This window comes from Sphaeramia orbicularis, chromosome 13 (genome assembly GCF_902148855.1).
Source record: "Sphaeramia orbicularis chromosome 13, fSphaOr1.1, whole genome shotgun sequence".
NCBI lineage: Eukaryota > Metazoa > Chordata > Actinopteri > Kurtiformes > Apogonidae > Sphaeramia > Sphaeramia orbicularis.
Window position 1 is genome coordinate 8084807 of NC_043969.1, and position 11817 is coordinate 8096623.

An 11817-nucleotide genomic window follows, 5' to 3' on the forward strand; every position below is an offset into this window, starting at 1 on the left:
AATTTTTCCTGTGCGCACGTAAAATATATGACAACTGCTGCACAAACATTTTTAATTTATTGCCGCATCCTGCCATGGACAATTTAGCTGTCTGTTGCGTTAAGTTATCCATGTTGACCAAAACACTACCAGATATGTACACACAAAATAAAACAAAGATTTACCATAAGAAAAACACAAGTAACATGTTATAGTAAAATAATGTAGCTCAATATCAAAATCTAAAGTAAAAACAACAATGCTGCTTTAGTGAATACGTGAAGTCTGTTCTAAAAGTATGAAGTTGTTGTAAACCAGTTTATTTTATTGTGGAAAGAAATCGGAAGTGCTTGTGTTATTTTTGGCAACATTCACTTACGGTGTTTTTGTCGCTTCGTGTTCGGCTGTTGTCCTTAAGTAGGCGGAGTTCAGTTCAATAAAGTCCTTGCTGAAACAACGGTGGAGTCAGTATACCTCCAACTTTCCGTGGATTCACGAGTTGTGTTTTGTTCTCCAGTCTACTCTGTGTATGAATCGTGTTTTTCGGACGGCAGTGGTGGAAAACGGACGTTTCTCTGATAAGGTTTCAGTATTTCTCCTGAGATATATACGGTTCAGTAACGTCACCCTGTGATAGGTAAGGGCTGGAACAGGACTCTGAACGTGTGCAGTTTACAAACATTTTTTTTTTTTTTTTTTTTTTTTTTTTTATCATAACGCAGTCTGTGTTAACGTCAGGTGTGTTTTATGCCTCATACATAAGTTGCGTAGTTTGTTATCATTGTTCCGCACGTTCTTACCGCGCGTCACGTAAAATGACTTAAATTGCTGTGACTTTATTTAATGAGAAACTTGGTGTTTATTAGTCAAAACGAAATTTACACCTATTGTGCGAGTAACGGGGACTCATATACACTTCTTTTATTGCTTATGTGTTTGGTTTTCCATTAAAAAACGACTGTGTCAATGCTATTTCTGCTCTCCAGTTTTAATGAGGACACTGCCAGAGTTTTCATTGCATAATCTGATCATTAATGCAAACTCATACATGGTTAACGGTGGAAAAACACCATGATAATTGTGATTAAGCCCCTGGCTAATACGTCAAGACATGCTGTATATAGACTACACAGGGCTGGCTCTTGTGTGTACTTTTCACTCTGCCTCAGGGAGTGGGATGCATGCCGATTCATTTCTTCTAAAATGTCCCATAGTGTAAAATTAAAGTGAAAGAAAGGACCAGTTAGAGTGGCCTGGGTGTGGTTAAAGTGAAATCTATAAACAGCGTGAGTAACATTTAGTCAGACCCTGCAGTGTACGAGAGGTTTCGTTGCCTTGGGGTAAGCCAAGGTGTGATTATTGTGGTACACCATGATGAGTCAAATGAAAGGGACTTTGAGCTCTGCTAAAAGTGTATTTGTGGGTACGGTAAGTGATTTTATTTATAAATTTTAATTTAAGAGAGAGCCCTACTTATATAGCGAGGCTACCTAATGTATTTTCATTAGTGGCCTATTGATTTATTTATTTAATTGTTTTTTTTTGTTTTTTTTTTAATGAAAAATGACAAAGATGTGATGATTTTCCCAATTTTCCACTCATAATAAGTTAAACACCTATAGGATTTTTTTTCATTAGTTAAAAAAGAATGCAAGTGATTGAGAAAATAATCACCACATTAATCTGTAATGAAAATGTTTCACTAGTTGCACCCCCTGTTTATAATCCACTTTTCCCCCAGACTCCACAGAGGTGAAAATGAAGCACCTTTTCCTACTCTGCCTGGCTGCGCTGCTGGTCCTGTGTGGTCATAAGGGTGTGCTCTCCCAAGCTCCATCCTACGGTGAACGAGGATCTGATCTTGGCATACAGGTGTTTCAGCAAATAGTCCACTCCAGACCTGTGGATAATGTGGTGCTCTCCCCCCATGGAGTTGCTTCTATTCTAGGCATGTTGCTGTCAGGAGCCCATGCTGAAACACGGAAGCAGATCCTCAGCGCTCTGCGTTACAAAAAAAATGGTAGGAACCATTTAATTCAGTAGAACTTGACAGAGCTCTCTGTTTTCTGTTGAGAAACATAATTAAAGATGTGTTCAAACACTGAATGTGTTGAATCCATACAGGACCTTACAAAATGCTGAGGAAGCTTCACAAAACCTTGACAGCTAAGTCTAACCAGGATTCAGTGATAATTGCCAACGCTATATTCAGTCAAGAAGGTTTTCCTATGGAGGGAGCCTTTCTAGACACCAACAAGATGAATTTCCAGTGCGAGAGCAGGAGCATGAACTTTGGTGACCCCCATGCGGCAGCAGATGAAATCAACCAATGGGTCAAGAATAATACCAAAGGTAAAAGATGCACATAAAGCCACTGTGGAGGCAAGATAAGATGACTATAATCGCCTGCATACTTTCAACTCTCTTTAGATGTTTGTGGTTACAACTCTTATACTGTGTATTGATGGATAGAATCTGTGTTTATGTAACAAATCCATCACAGTCTGTATTTTTCAGCCTTGATTCACTCCATAGTTAATTTTCTGTTGCCTAAAATCAAAACTTCCTTAGTATCGCACCACATCATAACCTTCTCAACTGTATTCAAATGAAATGAGCAAGATAGATGGTGTGTTTTTTTTGTTTTTTTTTCTTAATATCAAACCTTGCTGCTGAATAATCTTCCTATCTTACATATTTATCCAGGTCACATCCCCAGCTTGATCAAAGCAGACATGCTGGACCCAGCTCTGACCCGCCTGGTTGCTGTCAACTCAATCTACTTCAAAGGCTTATGGAAGTCCCGCTTCCAGCCTGAGAACACCAAGATGAGGCAGTTCACCGGGGGCAATGGAGACGTATATAAAGTTCCAATGATGTCCCAGCTATCGGTCTTCAAGATCGGTGAGCAGTGTTATATAGGGAAGATTATATCTGCTAATAAGAAGAGCCTCTGAAGACATATGAACTTCATTGATGCAGATTCAGATCATTGGCACCAGCAGTTTCTATATAGTAGATTTTTTTTTTTTTTTGATGAAATAGTTTTGTTTCACTGCATGATTAAATCTTGGCAGCCGTTATTATTTACAGGGAGGGTTATGTCAAGTTGTGCTGAATTATTAACTCTGTCCTATTACATCCATCAGATATTATTTAGTCAGTGTGAAATTAAATAGTATATCAGTCAGTTGTCTATATTTAGTCTGACAGAGTTGTGTTGGGAAGAGAGTTGGAGTCAAACTAAGGCCATGTTTAGCTGTGAGGGGCAGACGTGTGGAATATCCTCCACTGTGTTGACTTTGGCGTAGCCTGGATTGATGTTCATAAATACTCTAGGGTGAAATGAGAACACTGTACATAAGGTTCGAACAACCTCAGATCCCGATGCCGTGGTTTTGTAAAACAACATTTTATGAACACAATGAGATGTACATGTACTTGGCTTAATGACTTCATTACATAATGTCTTGTGCCTTTTAAATACCCTGCTAGAACATTAGAATGGACACCTGTGGTGTGAAGCTGGCACTGCTGTTTTATTTGGCCAGCTGTGACTTTACATCTTAAATTTAACTGCTCATTTGTCTTATTTATTTTGCTGCAAAGTGCTTTAGTACAAGTAAATCTGTTATAATTTACAAAGTATATGTAAAGTACAATTAATTGGCAAATGAAGAGACATGAGCCAAAACTCAAAAACAAGAGAGGCTTTTGCTGTTTTAAAGAGTGTCTGACCAGAAGGTGTTTTTCTTGGGAAGAGTCTGTTTGTCGTCAGGAAATTATCCTTTTTCCTTTTTCAGGAATGTTTAGACTAAATAAAAATACAGAGCACTGATAGAGATCAGACTTTTACAGACGAGGAAAATCATGGGCAAAATCACAAACCTCTCCTTCAAAAAATTCTCCAAATATGGATAGTTCCATGGTCCAAAATATGCTGAGTCTCAGATGAAATGACAAACATGTATCGTCCTCATGTGATAGTGGAAAATCAGACCATAATGGTTGAATATTGACCAATATGAAAAAGATATCAGAAGGTAATGATGACCGTCTGTGAGTCAAGCTCCTATCACTGTGTGCTTTGGATTTATGAACCCTTAATCCGTCTTCTCATTACAGGCATAGCCACCACACCTCAGGGCCTCAAATATAAGGTGATTGAACTGCCGTACCATGGCAACACAGTCAGCATGTTGATTGTCCTGCCCAGTGAGGAGGACACTCCTCTGTCCCGTGTTATCCCACACATTAGCACAGCCACTGTGCAAAGCTGGACTGAACTGTTGCATATGAAGAAAGTTCGCCTGCTAATTCCCAAGTAAGAAGCAGTACATACATACATCTGTGACTGAATGAGGCTCAGTGCACTCACAAGATAACACTGTGTTTTTGCGTTCTTAGGTTTACTTCTGATGCAGAAGTGGATTTGGAAGCCCCACTCTCAGCTCTAGGGATAAGGAACATGTTCTCTCATGACAAAGCTGACTTCAGACACCTGAGTGAGTAAAGTACATTCAGTTTATGCCCAAAAGTGATACAAAGTTCCACTGTTTTAACAACTGTCTATTTGGACACAAGCAAAGCTTGAAAATATGAAAGGACTGTTTGTTTACTGCTAGAATCACAAAGAAGCATGAAGTCTGTCTAACTGTCCAATGTGAAATACTAAATTGTTCCTCTTGTCTTTTTGTCATGTCTATCATCTTCTCTCTGAGGGATGACAAAATGAGTTTATAATACAGTGCTCTAGCGCCATCATGTGTATTGTTTAAGGAGGTTATTGGGCTTACCCATACAGTTGCCGTCTTAAGTTTAGACCCATGCTGATTCTGTTGCACTGCCACCATGTGGTGTCATAAGAATAGTCAGTAGTTGAGTTGATAGGATTGAGTAAACAATCAACTTGAATGATGCCAATATTATGAAATGAAGCCTTTTAAGAGCTTCTTTTTCTGATTGTTTGAGCAGTTTCTTCCCAGATATATGCAACCATTATATAATTTTCTGTATTAAAATCCAGCAGCAGTAAGAATTAAATTACACTTCATGTGCACGAAAATGGAGCGAGAAGCAAATCTACATTACAACACAGCGCTAAGAAGCAACTTTAGCTCACCTATGATATTGTTAATGATGTATGAGAAACACATTATTCACTGTATTTGAAAACTACCGAGCACATTATTAGCCTAGTTCAGGGTAAAAAAAAAAAAAAAAAAAACATCTGAAGTTGGGTTATCCTGATCATTTCCCTAACTTCAGAAGCACACTTGCGTATATAAATCTATCTTGTCTTTTTATTCAGATTCCAAAGAAAAGATAATAAAATGATTACACAACACCTACATTTACACACTACTGCAGCCTAGCTTCTCTAGACATAAGCCAGTCGAGGCCTGATACTTGCACAATGTTGTCAGTACTGGCACAGATTTTGATGATGTCAAGACATTGTGTGCATTCATTGACCCTGTTGTCATTTGCCAAACTGTTATACCACATAACTTCCCCAGTCTGAGATTTTCTTCATCTTTTCTCTTGACTCATGGAAGAAAGCAAAAAGCATTATTTTGTAAACTCTTTTCCCTCAATAACACCTCTTTTCAGGTGCTGAGCCTGTGTATGTATCTAAAGCGCTCCAGAAATCCAAAATTGTGGTGAATGAAGATGGAACTAAAGCAACAGCAGGAACTAGTGAGTATTGCTTGTCTTGTACATTTTCATTGACCCTGTTTACATGACCATAAAAGTCTGATAACTGGGAGTAATCAGATATGTATATTAGAACTACAGAAATGCGATAATCGGAAAACCCTAATTTAGACGTTTCAGTCCATTATCGGATTTCTTTCAGAGTATATATGTACGTAGTGATGGTAGGCTCAAACTTCCTATTATTGAGCCTGTTTACATGACCATAGAAGTTTGAGTAATCAGATAATTGTAATGGAGTAATCAGATAATTGTAAAAATCAGATCTAACACATTTACATGCACTAAAGAAATGCGATAATTGAAAATCTCTGGTTTAGATGCTTCAGTCCATTAAAAGATTTCTTTTGGTGTACATACATAAGTAGTGATGGTAGACTCAAACTTCCTGTTGTCTTCCACTCACGTTTGACTACATAACTTCCGTTCTGTGATTTTAATTGTGTTTACACATGTGCTGATGTAAAAGAACAAAATAAATCAGATTAACCTGTATGTATACAGGAGGACATCGGAGTATTGAGGAGAAATCCAGGTATATTAACCTGATTTCTCATAATCATAATCTAATAATCTTTAGATGTTATCTGATAAAGCATGTCATATTCTGGTGTTTACATGGTCTCTTAAATAATCTGACAACTCCAGCAATCTGATAAGAGTAGTATTGGTGTGCATGTAAACAGGCTCATTGTCTTCCACTCACATCTGACTACCGTTTTCTATGATTTAATTGTTTGATGTAAAAGAACAAAATAAATCAGATTAATGGGTATACATGCACAAAGGCAATGGAGTATTGGGATAACTCCAGAAATCAGATAATGGTCAGAGTATTAGTGTGCATGTAAATGTGCTCATTGTTATAGCAGACACAAAACTATGTGGTTAGTTTTCAGTAATGGGTGATAAAATACTTTACAGTTGGCTTAATTGTTAAGTTTCAAATGATTTAACAGTAATCTTTTGTGTTTTAGCTGCCATTTTGCTGGCTCGGTCTTCTCCTCCTTGGGTCATTGTGGACAGGCCTTTCCTCTTCCTCATCCGACATAACCAAACAGGTACAGTTTGTCTCCTGGCTGGAGATCAGTTTACTCACATAAACAGGTTTATCAGTAAATGGATTTGATTTGATACACTCATAGAGCCCCTTTAGAATGGTTGAGTAACACTGTATCATAATTAATATGTAAGAATTTTTTTACTTCAGCTGTATCACATAGACAAACAGTGGTATAACATTTATATGATAAACTTAACTATGTGATTTTTAAAGTGAAAATTTACCAACAAAAAAGCAATTTGGTTGTGTTTGTCTTCTAAACATTATCATTGAAATGTTGCCTACCCTTACACCTTTAGCATTACAGCTTGTGCTTGACCATGTCGGATGCTTTCTGTCTTAGGTACAATCCTCTTCATGGGTCAGATCAACCAGCCATGAGTTCATCCCCCTGTGGTAGCAACACAGATATTGCTTATACATCACTGAGCATGAATACAGACTTAAAAACACTTCCTTATACATATACACACACACACACACACACACTTTGCTGTAGACTTATGTACAATGTGGACATATGATGTTTGTTTTAAGTATTGCTTTTTAAGTTACCTGTTTTCTGTAATGCATAACATGCTTTTTAAAAAATGTTTTGCAGACTAAATTTTCCATCTATTTTAATTTTTCTATTTGTAAACTTTTATTTTATTGCCTTTTTAAAAAGACTTTGAATGTCAGATGTGTATTTTTTGAACTCTGGAGTAGGATAATCAGTTTATTTATCATGTGACTGTTTGAGTTTAAAGGTTCCCCATCTCATGTCATGTCACTCCAGTCTCCAAAGTTTCACTTCAGTGGTGTGTACATTCCATCTGGAACACATTCAGCAACTTTGAGATGATTGTTTCCTTACTTGGGGAGTCTTGTGTTATCATACTTGCTTCATATTTGATAAATAAATACATATTTATAACATTACAGTGTTGGACTTTATTATTATGTTGACTTGTTCATTTTACATGAGTACACTGACCAAGAGGCTGCAACAATGTTACAAACTAATTTGACATAATGATACAAACAACATTCTAATACACTCTGTTAAGAATAGAATGTGCACATTTCTAATTAATTAAAAGAGCTTTCAATGCATCCAAGGAAATGAGTCCAGGAAGTTGTATTGAGTTTTGAATGTGGTTCCAGGACTCAAGCTCAGCAGGAGAAAACTGTTCCTCCAAGTTCTGTATGTATCCTAGGGACATTATAGAACACCCGTGTGGTTGAGTGAGAGATGTTGCCTCCCTGAACAGGAGACAACAGGCTGCACAGATATGAGGGGAGTTTATCCATGATGGCTTTAAGAAAATTTTGAACATTTAAACATACATCATCTCAATGCCACATCTGCAAGTATCTGTAGCATTTACATGTTTATAATTTATAAACATTTGCACATTCTGAAAATCTCACTACTGTGACAGTGTTTTGTTTGTTTTTTGCACAAATAATAGAATTTAATTTTGTGGACTGAAGTCTACCTTTTTGTATATAGGCCTAATTGTTTATCTTATTTATTTTCTATGCTTTGAGTAAAGTTTCTTTATTTAGTCTCTTTTAGTTATTGTGTGAAGAGAACTTACAAAGTAAAAATGTCATTACTGTGGTTATATGGTGTGGTTTGACATTGTATAACCACAGTGCTTCTGTTGTGGTTGAATATTCTGAATCTTAAAAAAACTGTGAAACAAGTGATGAATTTGTGATGTGTTTGTCCCCTATTCAAAAGCAGGCTAGATGGACACAAAATGCTGTATGGAAAGGGGTTACTACTTGCATTTTGTGCATTTTTGGCCAATTAAAAAAAACCCAAACAAACCAAAAAATCATAATTATAATAATCAAAGCTACCTACTATTAATATGACTCCCCACAGTAGTGTACTGTATTCACTATTTGACCTTTTGATTTCAGTTTCATATTGATGAGACATAAGTTCCACTCATTTGTGGATTGGCTGCAGCAGTCCCAAACTGTGGCGCATTACACAGATGTGCCTCTTTTGCACATTTTAGGTGGATTTTAACCTCCCACAACTACTGGCTAGGTTCTGATCTTGGTATGGTCAGAGTTAGTTGCAGAACTGAAGACAAAAATTAATACTTCAGTGTCCAGTCATTTAGTGAAGGTCGGCTATTACCGTAATTCCTTGTCTAAGCACACTCTACTCTGCTGTGTAGTTAGTTTGACGCACATTTACTGACTTGTCGGAAAATTCAGTCTACACATTGTGATCAAGTATAACATGCATCCGAATCTGTCCAAATCTTTAGGGTGCACGGGTATGTGTTTATACCTTATGTGTCGTATGAAATAATAAATGGCCTCTGTATCCCGGTCGGAGGTCGAGGCTCCTTTTTGCGGTCTTTACGGTAATCCTGACAGCGGCTGTGGGTGTCAGCTGATCCTCCTTTACTGGCGAGTGAGGAGGAAAACCAGCTGAAGGAAAACACTGTTGTCTAGTTCAAACCATGGCTGCGGAGATTCATTCGAGGCCCCAGACCGCAAGACCGGTTCTTTTGAATAAGATTGAAGGGCACTCAGACACTGTCAATGCGGCCGTTTTAATACCAAAAGAAGATGGGGTGATCACGGTCAGCGAGGACAGGTGAGTTTGCCAAACAAGCTAATGGTAGCCTAACAGAAGTAGCTAGCGGGCTCGGTCTATTTGCTGGTCATTACACATTTTCCTGATGCACTACTAGTAGGAACACATAAAAACAATATGAAAAACTATTTTATACTCCCCAGAGTGATATTTTAGAGTTAGATATTCCCTATGGAATTACGTTGAGATTAAAACTGAGTAATGTCGCTAACAAACTGAACACAATAATGATTCCTTTCCATGAACTAATCGTAAACAATAAGTATGCGTTACAGTGGACGATAAAACAACATTGTTTTTGCTCTAACACTGGTTTCTAGCGACTGCATTTTGCTGTAATAATTATAATTCCTTACTGTTTTATTTCATTAGCTAACCACCCAGCTACATCGAAGGCTAAACATTAGCTTAGTTCTGTAAACTAACTAAACCATAGCAAGCCTTCAAGTGCTCCTCGTAATCTTGTAAGATTGTATTTGTTACTGGGCTTTCATTAAGCGCCTTTTGTTTGGAACTGCAGCGCCACGTTTCAAAAAGTACTTAATTTTCTATTTCTACCAAAAGCGCAGTTGTCTTTTGTTTTACATTCATAGTGTCACAAGTAAATATGTCATGATTTATTACATCTGACAAATATTGTCAATGAAAAAGGCTTTTACGTCTGGCCGTGAACATCACGTGGTGACAGGTTTAATACAAGTTTAAATTCTTATTGATTAGTAGAACTTATTAAAATCAGTCTAACATTAGTTGACAGCTATCATCTACAGAGTACATCACATTTGGGTTTACTGTGTTACAGCCACATCATCTCAGTTGTTACTTTTACGCATTTTGTAAAGCAAGTTGGCTCAACAAATTCACTGTGTATGAGGTGTAATAGTTTGAGGGAAAAAGCAACGTCCTCATTTACAAAGAAAGGAACTTAGCGGTGAAGAAATGTGATATAGTTTTTTTTTGCACACGTACTGTAACATCAAAAGAGAAGTTGTGGGTCAGTGGTGCATCCAGACATTTAACACCCCTATCTGCTAACAAGGTTGGCCTGGTGCTGACTGTGCACACGTTACTAGAATACTTAAAAAAAAAAAAAAAAAAAAAAAAAAAAAACCTGATTACAGAAACAACTACAAGGAATAATTTTAATGTAATCTCAAAGTGTAAAACATCAAGAAAACCACTTCTGAGAAACTGTTCTGTTTTTGTTTTCATGAATGCAATACAGTGGATCAGAAATTCCAGAATTGAAGTTGCAAAGCAGTTCTGATAAAGTTGAGGAGTTAGTATTTGCCAAAAGAATTGCAGTGTCTGTGGTTGTTCAGTTTTTAGTAATCTGTTCTGTAATGCCGTATCAACTGTTATAATGACAAAGCTTGTTTGCGTGACAGTGGTGTCATTTAGAAACTACAAAAATATGTAATTTGGAGCAAAAATAAATCCCCAGCCTTACTGCCTCAAACACATCGTAATGGATGTGTTCACTATACCCCTTTAAGGGCTGTTTTGCATACAGGATGATGTATTCTGTGTAGTTGTATTAGTAGTCACTTTTTCTATATAAATGCTTAATGTCAAATGGCAGTAGATTGGCATTCATAACAGAGCAGACAACAGAGTGACAGTGAGCAAGTAAGACACTGGAGGCTGCTTAGAATTTGACATTTTGCCATTTTTCGTCAGAACCATTCGAGTGTGGCTGAAACGAGACAGTGGTCAGTACTGGCCAAGCATCTACCACACAGTTTCCTGTAAGTAAGACTGCGTTGCTTCAGTGGCTAAAACAATTATGAAAATGTGCATATGTTCATGCCAATGTTGGTTGTTCAGCATTTTGATGTCGCACCCCATGCATTTTTTATAGCTTAATGTTTAGATCCTGTATTTTGCTGCTCATGCTAAATGTGAACCTTATTGTCTGTCAGCTCCATGCTCTTGCATGTCGTACCACCATGACAGCAGACGCATCTTCATAGGCCAGGACAATGGAGCTGTTGTGGTAAGTGAAGCTACTGTAACTCAAACAAATGGCCTCATAATCTCACTCTCTTGGGTGAGTGAATGGTGAAATGGTCTCAAATAGGCCACATTTTCAATACCTAAGATCCTGAGAATACTGGGAGCAGAATGGGTGTTTGATTTTGTACTTCTTCCCTTTTTTTGCTTGTTTGACTTGTAGGAGTTTCTCATCTCTGAAGATTTCAATAAGATGAACCACGTCAAAACATATCCAGGTAACATTTTTTGTTTTGACAGCTATCATGTTTACTTGGACAGAGTTAGATGATGAATGCAGATGTTAAGGAAAGCCATTCTGTGACATTGACAAATGGTCCAATGTTTGCTTCTTATTTTCCTGTTAAAGAACTTAATTAATAACCACCAAAAGCAGATTACCCTGCATTTACCCTGCCTCTCACAATAAATCTGTTATTAATTTTTTAAAGAGACT

General features: G+C 37.3%; 2 protein-coding genes across 2 annotated transcripts in view; both read left to right on the top strand.

Annotated features, from left to right (window-relative positions):
• Positions 1–400: 400 nt before the first annotated feature.
• Positions 401–7681, top strand: serpine2 (serpin peptidase inhibitor, clade E (nexin, plasminogen activator inhibitor type 1), member 2). The gene is made up of 9 exons (XM_030153060.1): positions 401–616; positions 1721–1999; positions 2104–2331; positions 2686–2883; positions 4105–4303; positions 4387–4484; positions 5593–5679; positions 6675–6758; positions 7104–7681. Exons 2-9 carry the CDS (start codon positions 1738–1740, stop codon positions 7139–7141), a joined length of 1194 nt encoding a protein of 397 aa, XP_030008920.1. The 5' UTR covers positions 401–616; positions 1721–1737; the 3' UTR covers positions 7142–7681.
• Positions 7682–9166: 1485 nt separating this feature from the next.
• wdfy1 (WD repeat and FYVE domain containing 1) overlaps positions 9167–11817 on the top strand; it is a 20660-nt gene continuing 18009 nt past the window's right edge. Inside the window, exons 1-4 of the mRNA XM_030153059.1 lie at positions 9167–9368; positions 11049–11116; positions 11291–11364; positions 11545–11599. Of these exons, the coding sequence (XP_030008919.1) occupies positions 9232–9368; positions 11049–11116; positions 11291–11364; positions 11545–11599 (334 nt within the window). The 5' untranslated portion in view covers positions 9167–9231. The remainder of the gene's footprint in view (positions 9369–11048; positions 11117–11290; positions 11365–11544; positions 11600–11817) is intronic.

What these genes read in the sequence shown, in the direction of transcription:
- serpine2 (XM_030153060.1), top strand. Translation starts at nt 1,738, where the DNA reads ATGAAGCACCTTTTCCTACTCTGCCTGGCTGCGCTGCTGGTCCTGTGT. An exon ending in TCTGCGTTACAAAAAAAATG is followed by an intron (nt 2,000 to 2,103) that starts GTAGGAACCATT and finishes GAATCCATACAG; the next exon opens with GACCTTACAAAATGCTGAGG. An exon ending in AGCTGACTTCAGACACCTGA is followed by an intron (nt 4,485 to 5,592) that starts GTGAGTAAAGTA and finishes ACCTCTTTTCAG; the next exon opens with GTGCTGAGCCTGTGTATGTA.